The sequence below is a fragment of the Aulonocara stuartgranti genome, assembly GCF_965226115.1.
Source record: "Aulonocara stuartgranti genome assembly, chromosome: 13".
In the NCBI taxonomy this organism is placed as follows: domain Eukaryota; kingdom Metazoa; phylum Chordata; class Actinopteri; order Cichliformes; family Cichlidae; genus Aulonocara; species Aulonocara stuartgranti.
Genome location: NC_138949.1, coordinates 27,645,740 through 27,669,910, shown reverse-complemented (window position 1 = coordinate 27,669,910; position 24,171 = coordinate 27,645,740). Strand labels below are relative to the sequence as shown.

Below are 24,171 nucleotides of genomic sequence, written 5' to 3'. Positions count from 1 at the left end.
AGCCGGTTTTGGTGAATCCAAAAAATATTTGTTCATTTCCACCAATTTTCCTGAATTAAAAGGCATCTTTACTATGTGAGTTGGTCCTTGAGAGTTAGCATCATCTCTGATTATAACACTGTTGAGCCCTTACACTGTTAAGAAACACTTGATGACCGTCTACTGCCTACTTCTCTTTTTTCTTTATTGGATAAATATGGATAAATGCATTTATATACTTTGTTTTTTCACCCTACAGCACCTGAACAAGACTTACAACACAGACGTACCTCTGGTCCTCATGAACTCTTTCAACACAGATGAAGACACAAAGAAAATCCTGCAGAAGTACACACACCACCGGGTCAAGATACACACCTTTAACCAAAGCAGGTGAGGGAGCACGATCGTAAAACAATGTCCTATTGAGTAACAGTGAGCCCAGCAAACACTCCCTGACACAGTTAGATATGCTGTATATGAACCAGTGCCAAAGGGAATAAGAGTCCATTTTTCTGTCAAATATTAAAGGAATATTGAATTGTGTAAGACAAATACACAGAAATCTCAATTTGTTTTAAGAAGTTAGCAGTATTAAATCTCCTGAATGAACTCATTTTCCCCTAAAACGAACTCCTGAGTGACGCTCCGGCTTCTGAGCTCAGACTGTCAAGAACAGACAGGAGGTGTCATGCAATGTATGGAAAAGGCTTTTAATATTTAACGCCCTGGTGTCTCCAGTTTGTCAGGGAGTGGAACTTGCTTTTTACCATTTCGCTTGAATTATTTAAAGCTTGTATGTTTTGTGTACCTCAAGGAGTTACACTACAAAGCACTTTGGGACGGAAGCTGGAGGATTTAATGTCAGCAGAGGAAAAAGTGGTTGAATGGTTTAAATGTCAATCAACAGGAGAACAAAGGAAAGTCTGTGACCTAGGGCGTGACAGTAATTCATAAAAAGAGATTTAAATTCAGCTTCAGAGTCGCGTTATCTGGTGTTACACTTAATGAAGGGAAAAAACTGTTTGCTTTATATACCCAACAAACCCAGAACTTCTTATAGTCACTTAAATAAAGCTTTAGACTCGAGCATGGAGTCAGCTGATGGCCCAGCTGATACTGTTCTACACATGCAACTGATAAACCTCATCTAGGGTACGAGGTTTCACTGAAGGTGCGTTAGCCCGCATATAGTAACTGCTTCCTATAAGAACTGGTTTGCAGCTGACCTCTATCCCAGTTCCTCTTCTTATACAGCACAGGTGTCGAACTCCAGGCCTCGAGGGCCGGTGTCCTGCAGGTTTTAGATGTGTCCTTGATCCAACACAGCTGATTTAAATGGCTAAATGACCTCCTCAACATGTCTTGAAGTTCTCCAGAAGCCTGGTAATGAACTAGTGATTTGATTCAGGTGTGTTGACCCAGAGTGATATCTAAAACGCACAGGACACCGGCCCTCGAGGCCTGGAGTTCGACACCCCTGTTATACAGTATTTAACTGAATCCATGTCATGCACAGAGCTGGAAAATCAGGTTTGCTCTAAATGCATACCTTGAGACGTACAGCTAGCCTGTTCTGCCACTTGTGTTAAAGCTTTGTAAAATGCATTCTCAGAAATGTGCTGTGCATACTAACGTACCTACATTCACCATGCACTAGTTGCTCACTAGCTTGGATACTAGTAACAAATTAGCTTTCTTTTTTATTTTTTATTTTTTTACATTTTTACATTTTAAATCACATTTTAGATCAATGGTTAGCACTGTTGCCCTGCAACAAGAAGGTGCAGGGTACAGAACAGGGTAGGGCCCTTTAGTGTGGAGTTTCTGTTCTCCCAGAGTGTACGGCTTTTGTCTGGGAGTTGCGTTGCCAGGTTAATGGTGCCTGTGTCAGCCAGAAAAAGAGATTCTTTACCTCAAGAGTTTCACTTTCAGGCTAAATAAGGTTGTCTCATGTTTAATAAAACTCAAATTGGTAAGAGTGATAAACAGTTTGAATTCTGTTTTCTTGCAGTTGCATTGCACTATCTGTATAAGTTCAAGCACCTAGCCATGCAGGCCGTCTTCAGAAATATCGGTTGTTCTAAAGAATTCATTGAATCAGAGCGTGGTGCTGTAACAGGATGCATTTGTTGCTACAAGTCAGTTGTGAAATTTCTTCCCTCGTAGATATTTCACAATCAACTGTTAGTGCTGTAAGTGGCATTATTGCAAAGTGGGCATGTTTAGGAACAGCAGCAACTCAGCGGCAGACCACGTAAAGTTATGGCACACATGTGAAAGTCACAGCTGAATGAATAACTGAGTTCCAGATCTCCTCTGACATTAACATCAGCACAGAAACCACGTTTCACGAGATTCATGGCATGCGTAGCTATTTTATCCATATAGGGCATCTAATCCACTTACTTTGAAGTGAAACTGAATTCTTAAAAAAGAAATCTGTCCACTTCCCCAAAGCAGTAGGGATTTTAACTGTGTGTGTTGGTCCATGGTTTTCTTTACTTTTACTAAAGCTCCTATTAAGCCTTAAAATAATAACTGGGTGTCCCTTTGAACAAAGCTCTAGGTTTTTCTTTCCATGATCATTCCTTCTTCAGTGTCTTCAGGAAGACAAAATCAGCTGTCATGTAAACATTGGATTTGTTAGATGTAGTTTTCCTAGACAGCGTGAGTACCTCTTGAATGTCTGGTTTAATCGTGCCTGAGCACCAGAAACCAGAGGAGTCGTCAAGCTGATGTAAAAATGCAGGTTAGGTTTCACTTTTTTTTCTCTTTAGCCACATAACAAATTTATTCCGGGTGTTAAACCCATAAACGTTCAGCGTATCCCTCAGGAGAGAAGTCAGAAAGGACAAACTGCCCAATGAGATGGTTGAATACATGAAGTGACTTCTTTCCTTGTCCATGTCTTTGTACCCTGAAAGACGCTTCCCTCTGAGGCAGCACATGTCCAAGAAAGAAGGAACATTTTTTGTGGAAGTAATCAAATGTTCCCAGATTTGGTTTTAAGATGACATGAAACCTTTGAAGTGTGTGAACTTTCATCAGAAAGTCTTATCATAAACATCTTCCCAGAACAGTCAGATATAATTAATCTTCCTTTAAAAGGGCCGTGGTACCCCAACCCTGCAGCTCGTCTCACCTGACCAGCTCTGCTCTCATAAGCTTCCTCAAAGTGCTAAAAACACAGGCGGCTCATGCTCACCGGGCTCCTCACCTTGAGGTTTGTTAACTAAACCTGACTCAGATCCTTCGAACAAGCCCTTTGATCACTTTAATGCACACTGCCATCATGGCTTGGACTCTTTGGCGTGTTGCCTTCGCTGCCTTCTTCTTGGAAAAAGCTAAAAAGTTTGCTTGTCGAGGGAGCAGTTTGAAGTCTGGGCAGTGATATGAAAAGGAGAAATTTAGATAGCACTTGGCATGCTGGCTTGGTGCAGAGTTTCCGAGGATTTACGTCAAATGTGGAGCAAAAATGATTTCACACTTTTTGTTTTGTCTTTGTGGTGTTTGTCTGCTTAAGTCTGAGATTCACAGCTCTGCAGCTCCACAGATAAATGAGTCAACAAGCTTGTTTTCTTCCTTCCATACATATTATAAGTTGCATAAGGAGATAGACTTTAACCACATAAACAGAAGAGAAGGATGTGCTTTATATAGTCAACCTTTTCTGATTTTTCTCCTGTTGAAGGACATTTCGTTGAAACACTTCCAAGAATACTTCTATTTTTAGATCCATCCCTACAGGCTCCTCTTCCTACTCCCTGCATGTGTGCAATATGTGCTGGATCTGCTCCAGTGTGTCAAAATGATAGCTGTTAACTGGAAGTTGATTTGAAGGTTTTAACAACATTACATGAAGCCAGTAGCACATACATGGCGCCATAGCATGCACCACAGTTTAGGTCATTTCACATGTACATGTCGAGATGTTAGCGATATCTACATTGACGGTCTTACCTCGGGGTCATTGTATTGTGTCTTGTACATCCTTCTGAATCTTGTACTCCTTATTATTTGATATTTGTACACAGTTTGGTCTAAAACATGAGGGCTGGGGGCCATAATTGGCCTGTCAAAGACTCCAATCCAGCCCACTGGATGGGACTGGAAAAAAATGAAGGACGATAAAAAAAACTGAGCCGGAACGGGTCGTTAAATAACCCCCGATCTTATCGTGAACTCTTTTTCTTCATCAAGGTACCCTCGCATCAACAAAGAGTCTCTCCTTCCCGTGTCCACAAACTTGAGAATGACCGGGCAAAACGCAGAGGGTTGGTACCCTCCCGGTCACGGCGACATTTACGCCAGCTTCTACAACTCGGGCCTGTTGGATCAGCTGATTGAGCAGGGCAAAGAGTACATCTTCGTGTCCAACATCGACAATCTGGGAGCCACTGTCGACCTCCACATCCTGCACCACCTGGTCAGCCAGCCTAACGGCAAACGCTGCGAGTTCGTCATGGAGGTGACGGATAAGACCCGCGCTGACGTGAAGGTATGATGAAGGTTATTGTGGATGTGAGATTCTGATTTATCCCCGTTGCATTAACAAGGACATAAACTATTTTTGTGGTAATGTAACCAAAGTAAAGACGTTTTTTTTGTGGTTTCTTACTTTCCTCTGTTTGCAATAAGCCTTGACATCATTTCTGTCTCTAATGTTTCTACTAATGTCTCAATACAATGAATGTGAATGGAATTTGTACCCTTTACTTTTCACTGATAAAGAATTGCCCCAAACTCGAACAGCTTCATCAAAGTAGCACAGTTTTCTTTGTTTGTTTGTTTTTTTAATTTAAGTGAACAGAACCTTTAATTTTTCTGTGGTTAAATCTATGTAATCTTTGTATTATTAAGATCAATATATGTGTCTGAATTAGTTGTAGTTATTATAACCTTGTGAACTTTCACTGTTACTGGGTTACACTTTGGAGGTTTGCATTTCCTGCAGGTGGTTATTGGCTGGCATTTCAGTGTAACCATTATTTTTTGCAAACCTAACAAACCACTTTTAATTTCCCAGACTTTGGCTTAATCTCTCAGGTCAGCAAGTGTTCTGTAAAAATGCTGCTTGTGATTTCCAGGGAGGCACGCTGATCCAGTATGAAGGGAAGCTGCGCCTGTTGGAGATCGCCCAGGTGCCCAAAGCGCACGTGGACGAATTCAAATCAGTTTCAAAGTTCAAAATCTTCAACACCAACAACCTGTGGATCTCTCTACCTGCTATCAAGAGGCTGCAGGAGCAGAATGCAATGGACATGGAGATCATAGTCAACCCTAAGGTGAGTGAAGAGGAGCCAAACATAAGGCACATGGCTTACTGCACGTGCAGCGTGGAGTAATTCAACATTCAGTGAAAGTAAAAGTTAAAAATGAATAATCTCTGTAATAATCTTTGTAACCTGCATGCCATTCTGTATGGCATTCGCCCACATTTCTATGATACAGTGACATATTTCGCATGTTTAATATCCCGCAGATACTTTCACAAACCCTGCACTGACCTCATTGTTCAAAACTGTCTTTAATATGAGCTTCTGCCACCGCAACAGTGTGCAGATGACAGAAAATGAAAGAATTTTTCTTGCTTTAATATTCTCTGTCGATTGAGATGAGTTGAGGATAGTTAGCAAAGGATTTGGTCCTCATTCAGAGGTAATAATTCACCCACCAGCAGCAGCTGCGACACAACTGGGACTCATACCTCAGGTGGCACTTTAAAAGCTTTGCTGCATTTTAGATTGATTTTTCTCTCCTTGGAAGATTTTTAGAATCCGTTTGCTCCATAACAAAAAAACATAAATGTTTTTAGAGAACACTGGGAACAAAAACAGTTCTTTATTATCAAATTAAGGTATTCGTTTAACCAGGAACTGTTAGCGGTTCTTTGAATGGTGCAGATGATAAGTGAACTTCTGTTTGTCATCCTTGATTCCTTTCATTCTGTACACTGCTATAATGTCATCGCTCTTCCAGCAAGCCTGCTCTTGTCACCACATGCGTTTTAGAAATTGTTATATCCTTTAAAAGCTACGCTGCGATTGATTTCGGGATGAAATGCAGGAGAAGATGTAAGTTAAAACTGGGAGAAATGAGAAGAGCCCACTGATTTCATGTTAACGTTGCACATTTCACTGTTTCCAAAGAGTCCAAACTGTGATTTATTTGTGGCTCACAGTACACTGACAAGTGTAGTTAAAGGAAAACTAACTAACTAACTGAACTCTGCTTAGCCTGTTTCTCCTCCATGCTTCACTTTAAATAAATTGCAAAGGGCATCAAAGAGAAATGAGTCATAAATCTTCTCGTTCAAGCCCTCTGGAAATTTCAAAGAGGGTTCACACGAGGGCGGCTGAGTGTGCAGAAGAAACTGTTTCGTTTCAGTGACCAGCCAACCTCCCAGAATATCATCATCTGTCCGGTTTAACCATGTAAAGTGGAGCAGGGACAGATCTGCTCTTCCCCCACACAGACCATCACTCATGAATAAATCATATCTAACAAAACGCTTGCTGAGGACACCCATATTTTAAAGCTTCTCTCATCTCCGCTTCATGTTTCTGCCATCCTGCACAGCTTCATTCCCACATGTCACATGACAATTTTCCACACAAAACAATCCAGCTCATCTGCTGTGCTTGGACTAAAGTTTCAGCTGCATGTGATGTGAACTGTCCCGATTCGTGATTGAGGTGAGAGACAAACGACTGCTGGTCCAAGTGCGTCAAAACAATGATTTTATTAAACACATGTGTGGAGGAAATGCATCATCACAATCCTCAGCATGTGTCAGGGTATAACGCCCCCTCATGCGTCAAAGCAGATACATAACATGCATAAGTTACAGTAACCACAGCTCCACGCCAGGTGCTTCCTGTTGGTCTTCTTACTCTCGCTTATCTTTGGAACATCAGAAACGCATCCTACAAAAACTGTCACTTATGCAGGCACAAAATGCAGTTACAAGCAAAATATGTCTGAACTCTTACCTAGAAATGAGTCTATATAGTGTGTGTGTGTGTGTGTGTGTGTGTAGGCAAACTGTGGGTGTCTCGACCTCAGTGCACTCTCTCAACTCTCACCTCGCCAACTAAAGCTTATAACCTCTTACCAGACAGACATTTGCAATATGTGTAATAGATTGAATAAATGTTTTTAATCAACTACTCAAAGCTTAATAAAAAGGATATAAGAGAATAAACATGATATTAAAAAGATATAATCCCCACAGAATGTTCTGCGCTTCCTCCTCTTACACACATGTATTGCTCTGGACTTGGAAAGGCATCCAGCATCCACCTATCCTAATTTGGATATGTCCTTTTTTTTCCGGTACAAGTTCCTCTCTTTGAGCAACTTCCTGTGTGGGCTGCAGCCCCCTGGTGGGCAGTCAAAGTACTGCAGTTTGGCTGCTAGACATAATTTATAGTAAACTGTTTTTGTTTTTCTAATTTTTTGAAGTTGCTGATATATCTTTAATATTTTTAATAATTTTCATATATATATATATATATATATATATATATATATATATATATATATATATATATATATATATATATATATATATATATAAAAAATAAAATCCAGGTTATTAATCAGGTGCCACATGTAAAGCTGTTAATGGAGAATCAACCTTAAAAAACTGTCAAAAGATCAAAATTAATAATTTTAAAAAAGCACTTCATGTTAGGCTCATGTGTTGATGAGAGGAGGCTGCAGAAGAGTCACTTGGCATCTCCTGGGAAGACGCTTATACATTCCCGATGGCCTTGACCAGCATAAATGCATTCTCAATATTGTTAGCATAATTATAACTTAACTGTAACTTCAACCCCCAAAAATAACTCTTACACCCTTACCAGGTCTTTGAAGAGAGCCAGGCAGGCATAAAAAAAAAAACAGGGGTGACAAAGTCAACAACAACAATCTTTATTTATAGAGCACATTTAAAAGCCTTGGGCATACCAAAGTGCTTTACATAAAACAAAAGGTTCAAACATTGATAACGGATAAATAAAAATAAGGAGTTATGTTCATAGATAAAAGCTACCAATAAGAATGACTACAGCACATGGGTAATAGCAAGATAAAAGCTGTACCACCATAATAAAAAACACCAATAGAAAGATAGGAGGGAATTAATACAAGAGGTCAATAGGTCACAGCAACCAAACAAACAAACAAACAAACAAACCAGCAATTAAAAGGTGGAGAAGGCAAGTTTAAAAAGATATGTTTTAAGCTGTGATTTAAAAGAATGAATAGAATCAGATGCCCGGATGCCAATCGGGAGATTGTTCCAAAGCACAGGTGCAACAAGAGCAAACGATCGATCACCTCTAGTCTTAAGTCGAGATCTGGGCTGAGCCAGCAGTAACTGTGACGATGACCTTAAAGCCCTGGCAGGAGCATAAGGGTTTAAAAGGTCCTTAAGGTAGCTGGGTGCAGTGTTGTTAGTAATTTTAAAAGTAAACAACAAAATTTTAAATTGAATACGATATTTGACAGGCAACCAGTGCAGATCGGCAAGGACAGGAGTAATGTGGGCAAACTTGCTGGTTTTGGTTAGAATGCGAGCTGCAGCATTCTGAACTGTCTGTAATCTCTGTAAAAGGGAAGAGTGGAGACCACAATAAAGTGAATTACAATAGTCTAGCCTCGACGTTACAAAGGCGTGGATGAGCTTTTCGAGATCTTTATGCGGGATATAGCGCCTAGCCTTAGAGATAAGACGAAGCTGGTAAAAACTAGATCTGACAACAGCAGACACTTGTTTGTCAAGTGAAAAGGAGCTGTCAAATAAGACACCCAGATTCCTGACAGTATCAGAGAGAGAACAACTAAGAAAACCAAAGGCATCCCGGAGTTTGGCACGAAGGGCATTACTACCAAAAATCATAATCTCGGTTTTCTTCTCATTAAGGATAAGAGAATTCGACAACAACCACTTCTTGGCCTCAGACATGCATTCTCGGAGGCTATTCAGAGACAGAGCAAGATCGTCGTTTAGCTCAAAATAGAGCTGGATATCATCTGCATAATAGTGATAAGCAATATGGTATTTCTCAAAGATGGCACTTAAAGGAAGCAAGTATAATGAGAAAAGGGTAGGGCCCAGCACAGATCCCTGGGGGACACCACAGCAAACAGGTACAGCCGAGGAAGAGGATGTAGCCAGATGTACCGTAGAGAGCCGATTGGAGAGATAGGATTTAAACCAATCCAGGGCAGCGCCCTTGATGCCTACAGTGTGCTCAAGTCTCGCTAATAAGATATTATGGTCAACCATGTCAAATGCCGATGATAGATCCAAAAGCACTAAGACTGAGGGGCGTCCGTTGTCAGCCATTAGTAGGAGATCATTGAAAACACGAAGCAATGCTGATTCTGTGCTGTGATGTTGTTTGAAGGCCGATTGAAATTTATCATTTATATTATTCTCATCAAGGTAGGTCTGCAGTTGGAGCAGAACCACCTTCTCAAGTATTTTAGCCAGAAAGGGAAGCTTAGAAATTGGCCTAAAATTGGCAAAATCACTAAGCTCAAGGTTCCTTTTTTTTTAGAACAGGTTGGATTATGGCATGCTTGAGAGCTGAAGGTACATAGCCAGAAAGCAAGGAGAAGTTCAATATGGACAATAAACAAGGTCCAATTACACTGAAACAATCCTTAACAATACGGGATGGGAGAGCATCATGTACACAGTTAGTATTGTTCAGTTTATCAATTAGACGCTTCAGAGTGGAGAGAGAAACGGGTTCAAATTGATAAAAGGTGGCCGAACAATCAGGAGTAGACATACAATCAGTCACCAGAGGAAGAGTAGATCTAAGGGATAAAACTTTATCTAAAAAATAGTTTGAGAATTTTCCACAAAGACCCGGGGAAGACAGCAGTGGCATAGAGGGACGGGGGTTCACCACAGAGTTAAAAATTTTAAATAGAATTCGTGGATTATCACCATTAGTGGTAATAATTTTAGAGAGAAAAGCCGCTTTAGCCGTTCTGGCAGCAGTTTGGAACTTCGAGCGGCTAATACGTAAAATATCATAAGAAGACTGAAGTCTATCACTCCTCCACTTCCTCTCATCACGCCGACATATACGTCGTAGGGCACGAACAGAATTATTTAACCAGCATTGTGAGAAAGTTCTAGGGCGTTTCATTTTGATGGGTGCAACAATGTTAAGAATCGAGGAACAGGTGGTAAAAAGAGTATTAGTAGAGTTCTCAAGTGTGTGTGGGGAAGAACAATCCAGCATACTAAATGGGGAGTTAACAAAAGACGTAATAAAGTTGACCACAGTATTAGCATTAATAGTGCGCGTAGGATAAAGAGGAGAGTTTAGGTATTGTCCAGTATCACCCAGGTCTACATCGAAGATGACCGGGGAATGATCAGAGAGACCAGTATTCCTGATTTCCTTAATGCAAATGTCCACATTGAATGAAAAAACCAAATCAAGGGTGTGGCCTTGAACATGGGTAGGCTCATTCACCCACTGAATAAGATTAAAAGAATCAGTCAGCACAAGAAAGTCTTTAGCCAATTGGTCATTCATACAGCAAACATGAATGTTAAAATCTCCAGAAACAATAACAGAATCATATTTAAAAAGAACGGATCCCAAAAAATCAGCAAATTCAGAGATAAACATCTTATGATATTTAGGCGGACGATAGACCACGACACACAAAGTGGTCCGAGAGCCCGTCAGTTCCAATAGCTGAACTTCAAAACTGGAATAGGTTGGAGAGGATAGCAGCCGTGCATCATGTTTATTATTGAAAACCAAGGCTAAGCCACCACCTCTACCAGTTAGCCTAGGTGAGCTAAAGAAGGCACAGTCAGGAGGTAGAAGCTCAGAGAAGGGGATGAACTCACCCGGAGAAGTCCAGGTCTCCGTTAGAAATAGGACATCCAGTCCTTAGTGTACAATCACCTAGAGAACATAAAACCAAAGATAAAACAACGAGAAGTACAATGCCGAGGCGAAGACGTGGTCGGAGACGGTCAGCCATGCACACCGGCGCCATCTTGCTTAAACAGCTGATTCACTAAAACAATCTGTTTCTCAACCCACTAACCCGCTAAGCGCGCTGTCAAGTCAGTTTAGGTTATTGGTCAACTTCAGACAAATGTGATCCCAAGAAACCTCCTGGCTAACAAAACATACAGTACTAAGAAAAAGTCTTCTTTCCTTTTTTTACATTACACTGTGGTGTAATGGTTTTTGTTGTTGTTGTTGTTTTTTAAAGTGGTCTGAAGCAATAGTTCTTCAGGGTTTCTAAAGGTCTTTCAAAACTTCTGTGAGCAGAAGCTTTTTCACTCACTTTCAGTCCTGTCCTTGCGCCGGACCATTTATAGATGGATGTTTTTGTTTGTTAACTTACTTAACACTGAAATATGAATCATTCAAGCACCTAACTCAAGAGATGAAGCAGTATCATCTATGCACAACAGGCAACTTAGCAGTAAACCAATTTTAAATTCTATCTTTAGCCCTTTTGTTACTAGCAGCCTGTCGTAAAAGCACATCTTTGTTAAGTTGAATTTACAAAAATTGCCAAACTGTTTGACAGGCACAAAATGGTAGTATGTTTGCAATAAAAGGTGATTCCTCAAGAGCTATTTGCCAAAAACTGTAGTGTCTTTAAATGTGGAGGAACTGAACAAGTGGAAGACAAAAGAGTAGATGGCAGCAGACGAACAGTATCTGAAAATCCTGTTCTTGAGAAATGGGAAAGACGCAGCAAAGGCCTGAGAGGACCTCAGATGTGTCTGGCCCTTCTTAGATGCTTAGATGATTGGATTTGTAGCTTATATTTGCCCTCTTTTGACAACACTAACACAATAACGGGTTCCTCCCTCGTTCAGTGAGGTTTGCACAGGTCATGGTAAGTCAGAAGAAAAAAGGAACACTTGACTGATGAAGCAAATGTTTGAGTAAATGCTTAATCAGTGAATTTAATCTTGTACCTAATTTGTCTAAATGTGACTTATTTCCCACATATCTTTGTTCTTTAATGCCCTGCAGAGTCCTTATTGAGAGCAATCCTGATTTAAAGCAGCACAGCAAACAAATGTAACTTGCTGTGACTTTGTGTTATTTCGGTCCTGCTCACTCACTGGCACTGCGGGCCTCTGGCCCCCCTGATGGGGGGGGAAGTATCGCCTCAGGCCGTCCAAAACTGCAGCCAGTGTAATAAATTCACAGCTGAACCGCAGCCTCCTCCCTGATTATTGCTGTCTTGGCCCGATAGGTACAGATGAAATTTTCCACTCCTCATGTGCAGGATTGCAAGTGTTATGCAAACTGGACATAACTTTGCAGGTGCTGTGTGGTTTTACATAAGTGTAGGTCCCATCTAGATAAGAGTACAGCACTAAAACCACTCAGTTTGAGGGTTCAGTTTCAGTTAGAGGCCTGCACACTGCAGAACTGTGTGTTTAATCCTAATTAGTGGACATTCATTTTATCTTAAGTGCCTCTAAACCACAACAGCGCAAAGTACAGATGATCTGCAGGGTAATATTATTAGTTGTACAGGTGGAGTGTTTAGTAATGGAAAAATAATAAAATAAGTAATGGAAGGAGATGTCACCACTGACATCTGAACCGCCATTGGCTTAAATCACAGTTCGACTCTTGTTTATTTAATTTGGGTGAAGAAGCTTCTCTGTTGGGAGTTGCTGCATAATTTAAATGTAGTTTTATAGTAAAGACTGTACAGTTAGGGGCACAAACGTGCACTTTTGTTTTTATTAAAAAAAACACGTTGGGTAGGGAACAACGTGATTCGGACTTTAACGGGGTGTTAGCGCTGTGCTACGTCTCATTTTTCTTCACATTGTTGGAAATAAGCAGGAAAAGAAAAACAGCTAACGTGTCCTCTCCCCTCTCCTGTTCATCAGACGCTCGACGGCGGGCAGAACGTCATCCAGCTGGAGACTGCGGTGGGTGCGGCCATCAAATGCTTCGACAACGCCCTGGGAATAAACGTTCCCCGCAGCCGCTTCCTGCCGGTCAAGACTACGTCGGACCTGCTTCTGGTCATGTCCAACCTGTACAGCCTGGATGCCGGCTCGCTCAACATGAGCCCGAAGAGAGAGTTCCCGACAACGCCGCACGTCAAACTGGGCAGCTCCTTCACCAAGGTAATCACACCAGCTGTGGAAACATCGGAACATCTGTCACTGCGTGTGCAGCCTGTTGATCTCACGTGTGGCTGTGATGATAATAAAAAGTGCCGAACTTTTTCAAAGCCACTGATTAAATGTTGATTAAATACTTCATTAGAGATTTGTTATGACCATTGTGATGTTAAATGGGATGCTAAAGTTGGGTGTAAAATAAATAAATTCTTCCAAGAAGGTTTCTGAGTAATCTCCTGATCCTCAGAGGTTACACCACTGATGCCCCCAAATTTCTGATTCTCAGTGACGGTATTTAGTCAGTAATTTAATTTGCCAAAGGATCTGTGGGGTTGAAAAGCTCACATACAGATGACTTACTTTTCTCTGTGTCTGCGCTCAGGTTCAGGAATACTTGATCCGCTTCGAGAGCATTCCCGACATGCTGGAGCTCGACCATCTGACGGTGTCCGGAGACGTCACCTTTGGGAAAAACGTGTCGCTTAAGGTAAAGCTCTGCAGTCAGATTCGTTTTTTAAGACGAGGAAACCTTGTTTTCTTTTGTTCCATAATGCCAGCATGTGAGCTACAGTTGTTTTCATGGCCACAAAACGTGTTACAGCTATTTAATTTACTCTGAATATAACGACGTTGAGCGTAATAAATCCAGAAAGCTCGCCGACAGTAAAAGAAACTTGCTGTTTTAGTAATGTGGTGGAGAAGAAGTGCAGAGAGAATTGAAGACATTAATTTCAGACTTTGAACCTGCGTGCTTCTGTTTTTGATTTACGGCTTTAATTAAATTCAGTCCTGTCATCATTTCTGTCTCTACAGGGCACCGTCATCATCATCGCCAACCACGGAGATCGGATCGATATTCCGGCTGGCTCCATGCTGGAAAACAAAATCGTATCCGGCAACCTCCGCATCCTGGACCACTGAGGCCTTCTTCACCCTCATCGTGTGACGTAGTCCCCCGTAATCCCTGTCATGTGACCCATTTGACATGTTGACACGACATCAAGAGATTGTGAGAGGATATGACTTTTTCCCCTGGAGGCTGAGTGTGATTGCATGTGCAGTGCTACCCTGCAGTCTCAGCATTAAGAAGCAGTTCGCCTGCTTTGATGGTTGGAAGCAGCTGGGATATACTGCCCTCTGCAGGCTGTTCATCACATAACCTTTAAAAGTATTACTAATGAACTAATCTTAGCGACCACTTTTAAACACTTTTATCCAGATTAGGGAGAAAACAACTCACCCTTTGTTTTCTTTTCTTCTATATTGATTTTGACTTTTGTTGGCCAGAAAATAAAAAATTATATATTCTAAATAGGTAGGGATAATATACTGATATACTCACATATTATTAGGGACACTAGTGGGAGTACAGTTTGGAGAACAAATTAGATTTGGGGTTTTTTGCACTGCTAATGCAATCACAAAGATGAAGTCATGGGCATTACGGGAAGGTTTTGACCTCTTATTTCAAGCACAAAGACGTCTCTGCTGGACTCGATACGGTTTCGCAATTTAGCCGCAGCAAAACACACAGAGTTGTGTAATGTAAACCCAGCACAGGGTCCTGATTTACCACTGAGTTCAACAATACAACAGAAAAGGATGTCTAGCAGTGCAAAAATGACTTACTGGTACATCAGATTTCTTAGAAACCCAAGTGGAAATGCAGCGCTTAGCACTGGTTTGGAGAGGTGTCATTAGGAACCTCTGCTGGATTTTCAGGGCTAATGCAAATGTCATTTTATTAGGGAGGAAAAAATTCAGATATCAGGCGTGTCAGCAGTTTATTCCACAAACTTGCCCTCAGTCTGCCCTCAAATGTAGCAGGTAACGGCGACAAAGTGGATACAAGCACCAAAAATAGAGAAGTCAGTTGAATTCTCAAGTATACAGCTTAAAAGCTTCTTCAGAACTTCTTTGCTTCGTTTCTAACTAAAATATTTTATAATTGAAACATTACAACACTGGTGTTTATGACAGTATACAAACACTGAGGGTACTTTTAAGGTTTTCTGATATTTTATGAGACAGAATAAGATTCTCTGCATTCATTTTCCAACAGAAATTGAACATTTGGTCTGATTTAGCGACTCTTATGCATCCAAATTACCAGCACCATTAAAAAAAAAAAAGGTACTGTGGTTAATACAGCTGTGTCTGCCTATATTTATCCAATGAGAATGAATTTACACTTCATGTATTTTACAACAGTGAAAGCTCCTTTTACCCTCGGTGCACACCCTGTCAGTCCATCCTGCACCCCTGCGCTCCTGTTAGTAAATTATTCTGAATCAAATGTTTATAAATGAGACAAAAAAGACTTCTAAAGTTGACTCTGCTCAGTGGACTCGGTGTAATTTGACACTAAGATCATTTAAAATCATCAAGTCTAGCTGACTTCATCTGGCAAGCCTCTTGAAAATGAGCTTTTAAATGGATAATTGACTTTACCACAAAAGACTTTGGTACTTGTATCCACTTGTGAAAGGTGTCCCGGGAGTACTAATTTGTCGGCTGCACTATGAGGATGGACCGACCTCTGTAGTACCATCGGCTCAGCTGTGACGCCGCAGAGAGCTCTGAGAGCATTGTTAATGGAGGCGAGGCTGCTCTGCTGCAGAAACTGAATGATATCATTTTTTTATGCCTCATGCTCAGTAAAAAAAAAAAACCACAAACAAAAAAGCAACCGTATAAAGCTTTTTCATATCGGCACATTTTTTGACCAAAATGTTCTGAGATTGTCTGATGTTGTCGGATCAACTGATTAAAACGATCAATAACATCAATATAACCAGCTCTCCAGTTTATATAGTATTGATGTAGCTGATACAGACTTCTCACTGACTTTTAACTGCATTACCATCCACAAGTCAGTGTTTTGCATGTGTTTAAAACCACTCAGAACCGTTGGAAACATGAGAATAAATGGCAAAGGCGACGGCTTGTTATGCATGTGGCTCAAGTGAAGCTTGGCTTTCATTAGTTTCAGGTTTCACTAGTGTCATATCACCGTACCCTCTCAGTTTATTGGCTTCAAAGGATGAAGACCCAAAGATAATACATTTTGAGCAGCGTTCTGATGGAAATGTGACTTTTATGTCCTTTGCTGCACTCTCCTGCTGATTTTTTTTTCACTACAAGCCGCATCTAAAATGCGCGAGTCGTCATTAGATCTGTTGTTGCCGTGAAGATTAAACAGAGCAGCTTTAAGCTGAATTAGTGGAGCCCACGAAGCCCGCAGCGACGTCTGTGCTGAGAAATAATTGGGTACTGCGATATGAGATTTTCTGGGACAGGATGTAATTTTAAAGTGAAGGCCTTTATTCGTCTCTGTGTGGAGTAGCTGACGAGAACATCACAGTGTTGTGTATTTTTTTTTTCCGGTTTGTTTTCACCTTCATGTCATGTGAAACCTCAGCGTTTCTCCGGTTTCTCTGCCCATCCCATCACTCAGCGTTATTCCTTCACCCAAAGACACGAGGTGCTGTGTTTTCTGCAGTGTTGGGGCACACACACACACATACACATATTCATTTACATATGTACATGTACACAAAGTTTCAGTGTGAGTATACTTGAGATGGGTCCGACCCGTGCGGACCGAGAGCCCGAAAGCAATAAGTGTTGATCTGTGACAGCGACGAGGTCTCAGCCCAGACCGCTTCTGCCTCTTCAGAGGTGAATAAAGTGCAATATGAAATACCGAACACGTGTACTGTGTCATCTGTCCGTCAGTCAACTCTTGAGAGATGTCGGCAGAACATTTATTAATGTTTCTGGAAGGTTTGCAGAGAAATCCAGAACACTGATCCAGTTCCTTTACTCATTCTAATCATTTGTATGACCACCTGGTGGCCTCTGAGTGTAAAAGCACCAGAAATCATGTGTATGGAGCAGTCAGGGTATGAATTAATAGTTCATAAACTCGACTCATAAAACAAAGCAAAATGTGCAGAAGCAGATGCTTGACTTCGTCTAAAATCTCTGTATTTAAGAGATACCAACTGACCCTGAACTAGGGTTGGACTGTCTTCTTCCGGTTATTTCCTTTACAGGTCGCCACAGCAAATCATCTGCCTTCATCTCACCCAATCCCAGCATCCTCTTCTGTCATATCAACTCTCTTCATGTAATCCTTCACTACATCCATGAACCTTTTCTGGGGTCTCCCTCTTTCTTCCTGCCTACCAGCTTCAGTATTCCTTTGTCCAACATATCCACGAACCTCTCCACTGCACATGTCCCCGCTGTTCGACCTGAGCTGTCCCCCTGATGTACTTCTTTCTAATCCTGTCCATCCTGCTCACTCCCAGTGAAAATCTTAATATGTTCACTTGTCATCTCCAGCTGTGCCTTTTGTCTTTTTCATCTCCAAACCATACATCCTAGCAGATCTCATCAGCATCTTGTAAACCTCTGACATAATTTTTAGCAGTTAATTTGAAAGACTACCTAAATTTATCTATTTAAGAGTTGATTCAAAGTCAACAGAACAAAAATGAGACTTCTGTAGAATCAACAGGTAAATCTGATCGAGCCATTTCCTCTCACTTCTATTAACTTGTTGTGTAAACCGTAGTTTTTGTTTCAGTTAACTTACATTTTGTTTAATAGCTTTGCACTGACGATGCAAATAAAACCCAGCACACGGTGAAATGTGTCACTTTTACACTTTATTGTTTAAAGTCGTTTACAAAAAAGTGTTTGCTGGAAACATTCATTGCTTTCGCCTTTTACAAGCACAAATACACTCCGAACAAGAGAGGAGGAAGAGCGAGTGGAGGGCGGGGGCGGGATCAGGCCTGTGTTCGTGTAGAGAAACAGTACAGAGACGGAGGGAAGCCCTTAAAAATCACACACTTAATCCATGACAGAAGACTGGGTTAGAGAGGCAGGACGCACATCTGAATCCAGATTTGACTTCTAACTCATGAGGTATCCTCAGTAGACCTTAGCTGTGTGTGTGCGTGTTTGTGTGTGTGTGTGATTCATATTCGTATTTTCTCCCTGAGGTGAGTTAGTGTGTTGCACTCTGAGGATACTGATGGACATTATCTGGAGAGCTACTTAATGTGTGGACACATGAGCACGCGTAAAAACTGCACACATACAATCAACACGAACGTATAAATTACAGCTTCTCACTCACACGCACTACTTTTACCTGCAGATACGAGTGTGTCCACGCAGACCTGAGGCTCTGTGTGAACAGTTTGGAAGTGACTGATTAGTAAAGCTGCTTCGTTTTCTGGAGGTTTCTACAGTTTGAGTGTGTGGGCGAACAGCAGTGATGTTACAGATGTGTGCAGCAGGAGAATCTGTGCTTTCACATAAAGCTCCAAATATCAGGACAGTGGTCTCCAAGGTCAGCATTAACTTTTCAAACAGCATCTGATAAATGATCTGTAGTAGCTCATCCTGAGCTTTTGATCACAGCACACAGTCTTCCTCAGCACATGAAGTTGGATTCGGTTATTTTGCATCTCTGCTTTACGTTGTTTTCGAGGCAGAGCTTCAAACTAGTTTCAGAATTTTTTTTTTTTCCCCTTCGACTTTTAGCTCTGTGTGATGTCATTCAGAGCTGACATCCCACCTGTTGTTTGCATAGCCAATCAGAAGAAAGTTGGCTTAAATTTTTTTTAAAAAAAGGGATAAAACTGCTTGTTTCATGCAGAGGACGAACTGATGGGAGGAACCAAGGCACAGTAAAAGATAAGGATTATTTTGAACTGTGACTCATGCAAAGCTACTTTAAGAGAATCTAATCTGGAGCATCTGTAGTGCTGCGACTTTTAAAAAGAAAAGTTTAGACAAGAAAAATGAAAAATATTTGTGGTTTAGTGCAAGTCTGATGTTATTAGAGGAATCAAATCTCAAGTTTAAGGTCACGTTTCAACGTCGTTTACTCTTCAGTCAAAGGACTATCAGATGGGTTGGTGGGCAGATATTAAATAACTAATCATACATAACTAACCCGTGCACTGGAGCTGACACAAAAATCTCTCCTTAAAAAGCTCTACACTTAGTTTGAACATGCAGTTATTGTTCACATTTAGTTTCTATGATAAGTTCTGAAGCAGTTTGTTATCCGCTTCCAATGAATCAATACAAAATTAATAAAAATAAAGAGGCATCATTGTGCGGTTTTTCCACTGTGTTTATCTCGAACCTGGTTGTCTCGAGTCTGACTAACTCGTCCATCCTGAAGCTAAGATGTCAGCAGAGAAAAACTTCTTTCCTCAGATTAAGTCCCATTAAAGAAACTCCAGGGCGTAAGGTGTTTACAGATTTAAGCATTTATGTGGTTTAAATATAAAGATAATAGAGTGCAGTTGGTTGTTTAGGTCCTTATTTAAAGTAAAAGCATCAGTGGAAGACAGTTTTCATCATATGTAGTAAAAGGTTATCGAATAATATATTATATTTAAATCAGAGCTCTACATCGGAAACAAACTACAAAACGAGGCCTTTCATGTCTCACACTTTATGCTCTACTCTTCTATTTTCTCTCATAAAGGCTTAAAATGACTCAGCACTATATTGAAAGAAATGTACATATAATAGCTCTCCAAGTTACTATATTAACTATAAAGTTAATAAATTAAGCCTAACAGCTCTCATTCTTGTTTTTAATCAACATAAAATATAACTAAGAGCAGCCCTGATATCTGAAGCTCGACCTTGTTTGGAAAGCACAAGTTAACACGAAGCCCTAATGAGCGCACACGCGTGCATAAAGAGAATTGTGAAGCTTAAAGCCGTGCGTGTGTGTGTGCTTGTGTCAAACCTGAGTCAAACCACAGCAGATGTGTTTGTATCTCCTGCTTTTTGTTGCTCGCTCGATGCGTAAGACAGATGGGACTTCCTGCACTGTGACGATTCACGCCAGAGGAGGAGAAACCTGCTGAAATGACTTCAACTGCCTCGGTTTGCATACTTTTAGGTGTAGCTGAACAAATAGTGCGTAGATTTTTTTCCAGCCTCCAGTAGGGCACGTGACAAGAAAAGGATTTTAAAATACTGGCGTAACTGCAATGCTGTCAAAAGGATGTCTAATACATTCGGAGCTCAATACTAATACCGACCAGAAAACCGTACCTCATCTGGCACAGTAGTGATCTTGCTTTGACTGTGCAGGTATGCCTCAGACATCCCAGTTATCACGCAGAATAAACCAGACACTGTCCACACATGAAAAGCATGACCAGAGGGGTGTGCTGAGAAGCAAGGTCAATGTGGCCGCCAGGCTTTCTTCAATAATACACTCTGCCCAGCGTATTCACTTCTAACCATATTCACTGTAAAAGATGGCTGAAAACTGTATGCCTGCATTCATTTAGGTAGCCAGCAGGGGGCGACTCCTCTGTTTACAAGAACACTTTCTGGTTGTATTGGAGTCAACGCTTTCCTGATACCTTAATGGGCTCAGTTGCTGGTTTCAGGTCATATATGCCCCCCATATGCTTTCAGGTCAAGCATAAAATTACTATTTATACATGTCCTGCATCACCAGCTGAATGCAAGAACTCCCAATGACAATGCAACACATTTTGCACGTCTTCCTTCACCAGTATAATTAAAAGGTACTCCTTCCTTCAAAACATTACACCTAACTAGTCTGGAGCAGATTATGTCACCAGCATAACGTACCATGTGATCTAGACATGGTTAACAGAAAGCCATCTTTGTGACTTAAAGTCTGACTTGAGGATAAAGATACCTCGCTGATCCACTAATCTTGGTTTGCAGTGCACCCCTCTGGTCTGGTTAGCGTGTGTGTCTGCAAGTGTGTGTGTGTTTGTGTAAAGTATAACATTAGCTACATGGCTGCGTAGAGATTCACTCACTTACCCACGAAGATATTTCACGTTAAAGGGAGGGAGCAGTCATTCAGGCCATTTGCAAAGATGCCTAGAAGACTCTGTTTCCCATAATGCTTTAGGAGGTTTCAGTTCCAGATCTATTGCTTTGCAAGGGAAAAGGCTGTGGTGATGGCTAATGAGATAGAAGAATAACTGAAGGGTTTAAACACACGACGTGAGAGGACGGGGTGTATAAATATGACAGATCTGAGTGGTGAACAAGGCAGAGAGAGACAGAACAAAACCCTCAGAACACACCTAAAACTTTATATCTGGTTAACAATATACTGAAGTTTCAAAATAAAACGCTTAATAGTATTGAAGTTATCTGACAGATAAAGGATGAAGCGATGCTCCAGGGCCATAAATAAACATCTTTGTTTAAATTAGCTCTAAGAGATGTACACAGATGTATAATGCAACAATAAACATGAATAAAACCGCAGGTTTGCGCTGCGGTGTGTTAGTAATTTAGATAAATACTGTTGAAAGTCCTTTCCAAGAAACAAACGCAAAAAAGGTTTGACCCAGCAGTGTTCTTTGTTTGGTTTTTCTGTCTCTGGTTTCACTTGAAAATATAGAAATCTTTGTCGTTATTCATGAAAAAGCAATACAAAGGTCACTTAAAAATGAGAGAGAGACAAAAAGTCCAGAAAAAAACAGATCTGGGAAGGTCCCCGTGTTAAATACGGGGTCAGCATCCAAATAAAACCTCCAAAGAATGCTGGGAAGTTCCCGCCGTTAGTCAAGGGGTCCCTGGAAGATGAGTCTGACGTAGCCCTGCTCGCCGCTTAGCTGCTGGGCGCAGAAGGGGCAGGCGGCGTGGAAGGTGTGTGTGCCGTGAGGAAGCGGGATCTGACTCCAGAAGGCCGCAGTCTTCTCCGAACAAACGTGACCGCAGGGGTTAAAGGCGTGAGTGGGCGGGGCCGCGTCCACGTAAAAGCCCGCCTCGCAGCCCAGCCACAGCGCCACGTACGGCCCTTTGGTTCTGCACATGGGACACTCCCTGAGGCGGCCCTCCCGGCCCTCCCGGCCCTCCCTCTCCTCGCGGTGGTTGCCCCAGTTGTGGTAGCCGTGCACGTGACCGCACTGGAGGTAGACCCAGGGCTGCTTCTCGTCAGGTGTGTCTTTGCGACGCATTGAGGGAAAGGCCAGCGTGTTGAAGCCCACGGGACATTGCGGGCGGGCCGCGTTGATCTCCTGCCGCAGCGCCTCCAGGTGTTTCAGGGTGGGAGTGCGGGCCAGGCCTTCAGCAGTGCGCCACAACAGGGTGGCGCCGCAGAGGTCGATAAGGGAGCCATCAACGAGCTCCTGACTCTCCGTCTCCACCTGAAAGACAGAGGAAGGGTAGCAGGTTATACCCAGAGTCAAATTTAGACAAAACTGAGATTTTCACCGGCAGGTAAGAAAAAACTTGCTTTCAACAACTTTTTTTTAAAGCTAAACAAAAAAAAGTGGAAAGGTGATGATTTATTGTGCACAGAAGACCTTAATGACACCGAAAGCCTACAGCATTATGTCCGACAGGAGCTGATTAGGTAGGAGCGGCAAGATGATGAAGTGCTATTGGTTCTTGGCCTCCCTGAGCAAGTCCAATAAAAAATCCAAGAAAGGTCTCAATTGTCCCAAATTTAAATATTTTTCAGCACAAAGCAATAATGAAAAAAAATCATAACTGGATTCAGTAACAAATGAGATTGCACACAAAAGTAAAAGTTAACTCTTTAGCATATTTTATGACCCTTAAATATCGAACCAATTTCTTCACCCTGGACTGGCTGCTGGTCAACTACCAAGCAAACACAGAGACAGACAACCACACCGACGACCAATTCAAAAACACCACTAATGTGTGTCTTTGGAGAAGAACGGGAGGTTTAAACCAACAATTTTGGTGTAAACTACTGCATTGCAGTGAGCCTATACTTTAAAAATAAACTGAACACTTAAGGATCTGTGGCTTTCCCAATAGTTAGCTTTTCTGTTTTTCGGTAAATTAAAAAAGTTGTCATGGTCCGTGCAAATGCAAATCCACACTGAAGTTTACTGGAAATTCTCACCTTTGAACAAGTCGTGTTCACTTATTTCATTTGTTTTTATTGTCACTTTATCGTATGGTTGTAGCAACCTAGTACTTTACTCGCTATAGCTACTATTAGAAACAAAAGATTTCACATTCTGAAATTCGACTTTTCTGACAGCAGCTACACTCATGATTCAAATATCCTGTGGAACATGTGACATTTTATATAATTTAAAAAAAAACATTAAAACGTGAAGGTTTTAGCCTTTGTGCACCCTGCAGGAAGAATTTAACATTTTCCAAATACAGCTGGTTTTATTTTAGTCATTCGAGCCTTTGCATTCAGTGACCTCTCCTGAGTGCCACGCCTCTAACCCAGTGCATGCTGGGATACGCTCAACCCTGAAGGTTGGAAGAGTATAAAACATGAAACACCGGGGCTTGCAGGATCTGTCTGACCACAGTAGGTGGCAGCGTAGCACAAATATCCACATGTCTCCCTCTGACAGATGTGGGTTTCAGGGAGGGAAGCACGGGGCTGACAGCTGGAGACAACATGGCATGAGGAAACTGAAATGACGGCGGCAGACGGGGCAGGACAGAGAACTGGTGGAAATTTTGGTGAAGTACAGTCTTGAAGTAACTGCTCGGATTGGCTCTGTAAGATCAGACAGGATGGGAAATTCCATGTTGAGATAACCAGAGGACACCAGGGTGAGGGCAGTGTGAAAAAACAAAACAGGAGACAAACAGAAAAAAAGGGAGAAAGAGAAAGGGCGGGAAAGTGACACAATAAGTGACACAGAGATGAGGGTGAAGTCAGCTCCCAGGTGTTTTGATGCCATCAGTCACCCTAACACTGACACCCAGGTCACCCTGTGATTCAGGGTGAACAGATTTACATAGCGGCAGCATTACATCACCGCTGGCTCATGTGTCCCTCCTGGTCTGTAACCTTCATGTATGTCGTTATTTATGTCAGTAATGCCCTTGTTCGGCAATAACACAGAATCACATCTGCCCAGTAAAATAACACACTCTACTTTTATCCAGAGGAACACTGATCAAGTTAAATGATGAAACATAATAGAAACACAGCTAACCTACACAAATGTGATACACATTACAAATTCGTCTAC

The 24,171-nt window shown here is 41.5% G+C and overlaps 2 protein-coding genes across 6 annotated transcripts in view; one reads left to right on the top strand and one right to left on the bottom strand.

Annotated features, from left to right (window-relative positions):
* ugp2b (UDP-glucose pyrophosphorylase 2b) overlaps positions 1-16,854 on the top strand; it is a 42,074-nt gene extending 25,220 nt beyond the window's left edge. For both annotated transcript variants that reach the window (XM_082556805.1, XM_082556804.1), the window contains exons 5-10: positions 239-372; positions 4,183-4,480; positions 5,070-5,267; positions 12,905-13,147; positions 13,527-13,631; positions 13,958-16,854. In XM_082556805.1, the coding sequence (XP_082412931.1) occupies positions 239-372; positions 4,183-4,480; positions 5,070-5,267; positions 12,905-13,147; positions 13,527-13,631; positions 13,958-14,065 (1,086 nt within the window). In that variant the 3' untranslated portion in view covers positions 14,066-16,854. The remainder of the gene's footprint in view (positions 1-238; positions 373-4,182; positions 4,481-5,069; positions 5,268-12,904; positions 13,148-13,526; positions 13,632-13,957) is intronic.
* A 949-nt stretch (positions 16,855-17,803) lies between these two features.
* peli1b (pellino E3 ubiquitin protein ligase 1b) overlaps positions 17,804-24,171 on the bottom strand; it is a 66,699-nt gene continuing 60,331 nt past the window's right edge. For all 4 annotated transcript variants that reach the window (XM_082556808.1, XM_082556806.1, XM_082556807.1 and 1 more), the window contains exon 7: positions 17,804-22,338. In XM_082556808.1, the coding sequence (XP_082412934.1) occupies positions 21,751-22,338 (588 nt within the window). In that variant the 3' untranslated portion in view covers positions 17,804-21,750. The remainder of the gene's footprint in view (positions 22,339-24,171) is intronic.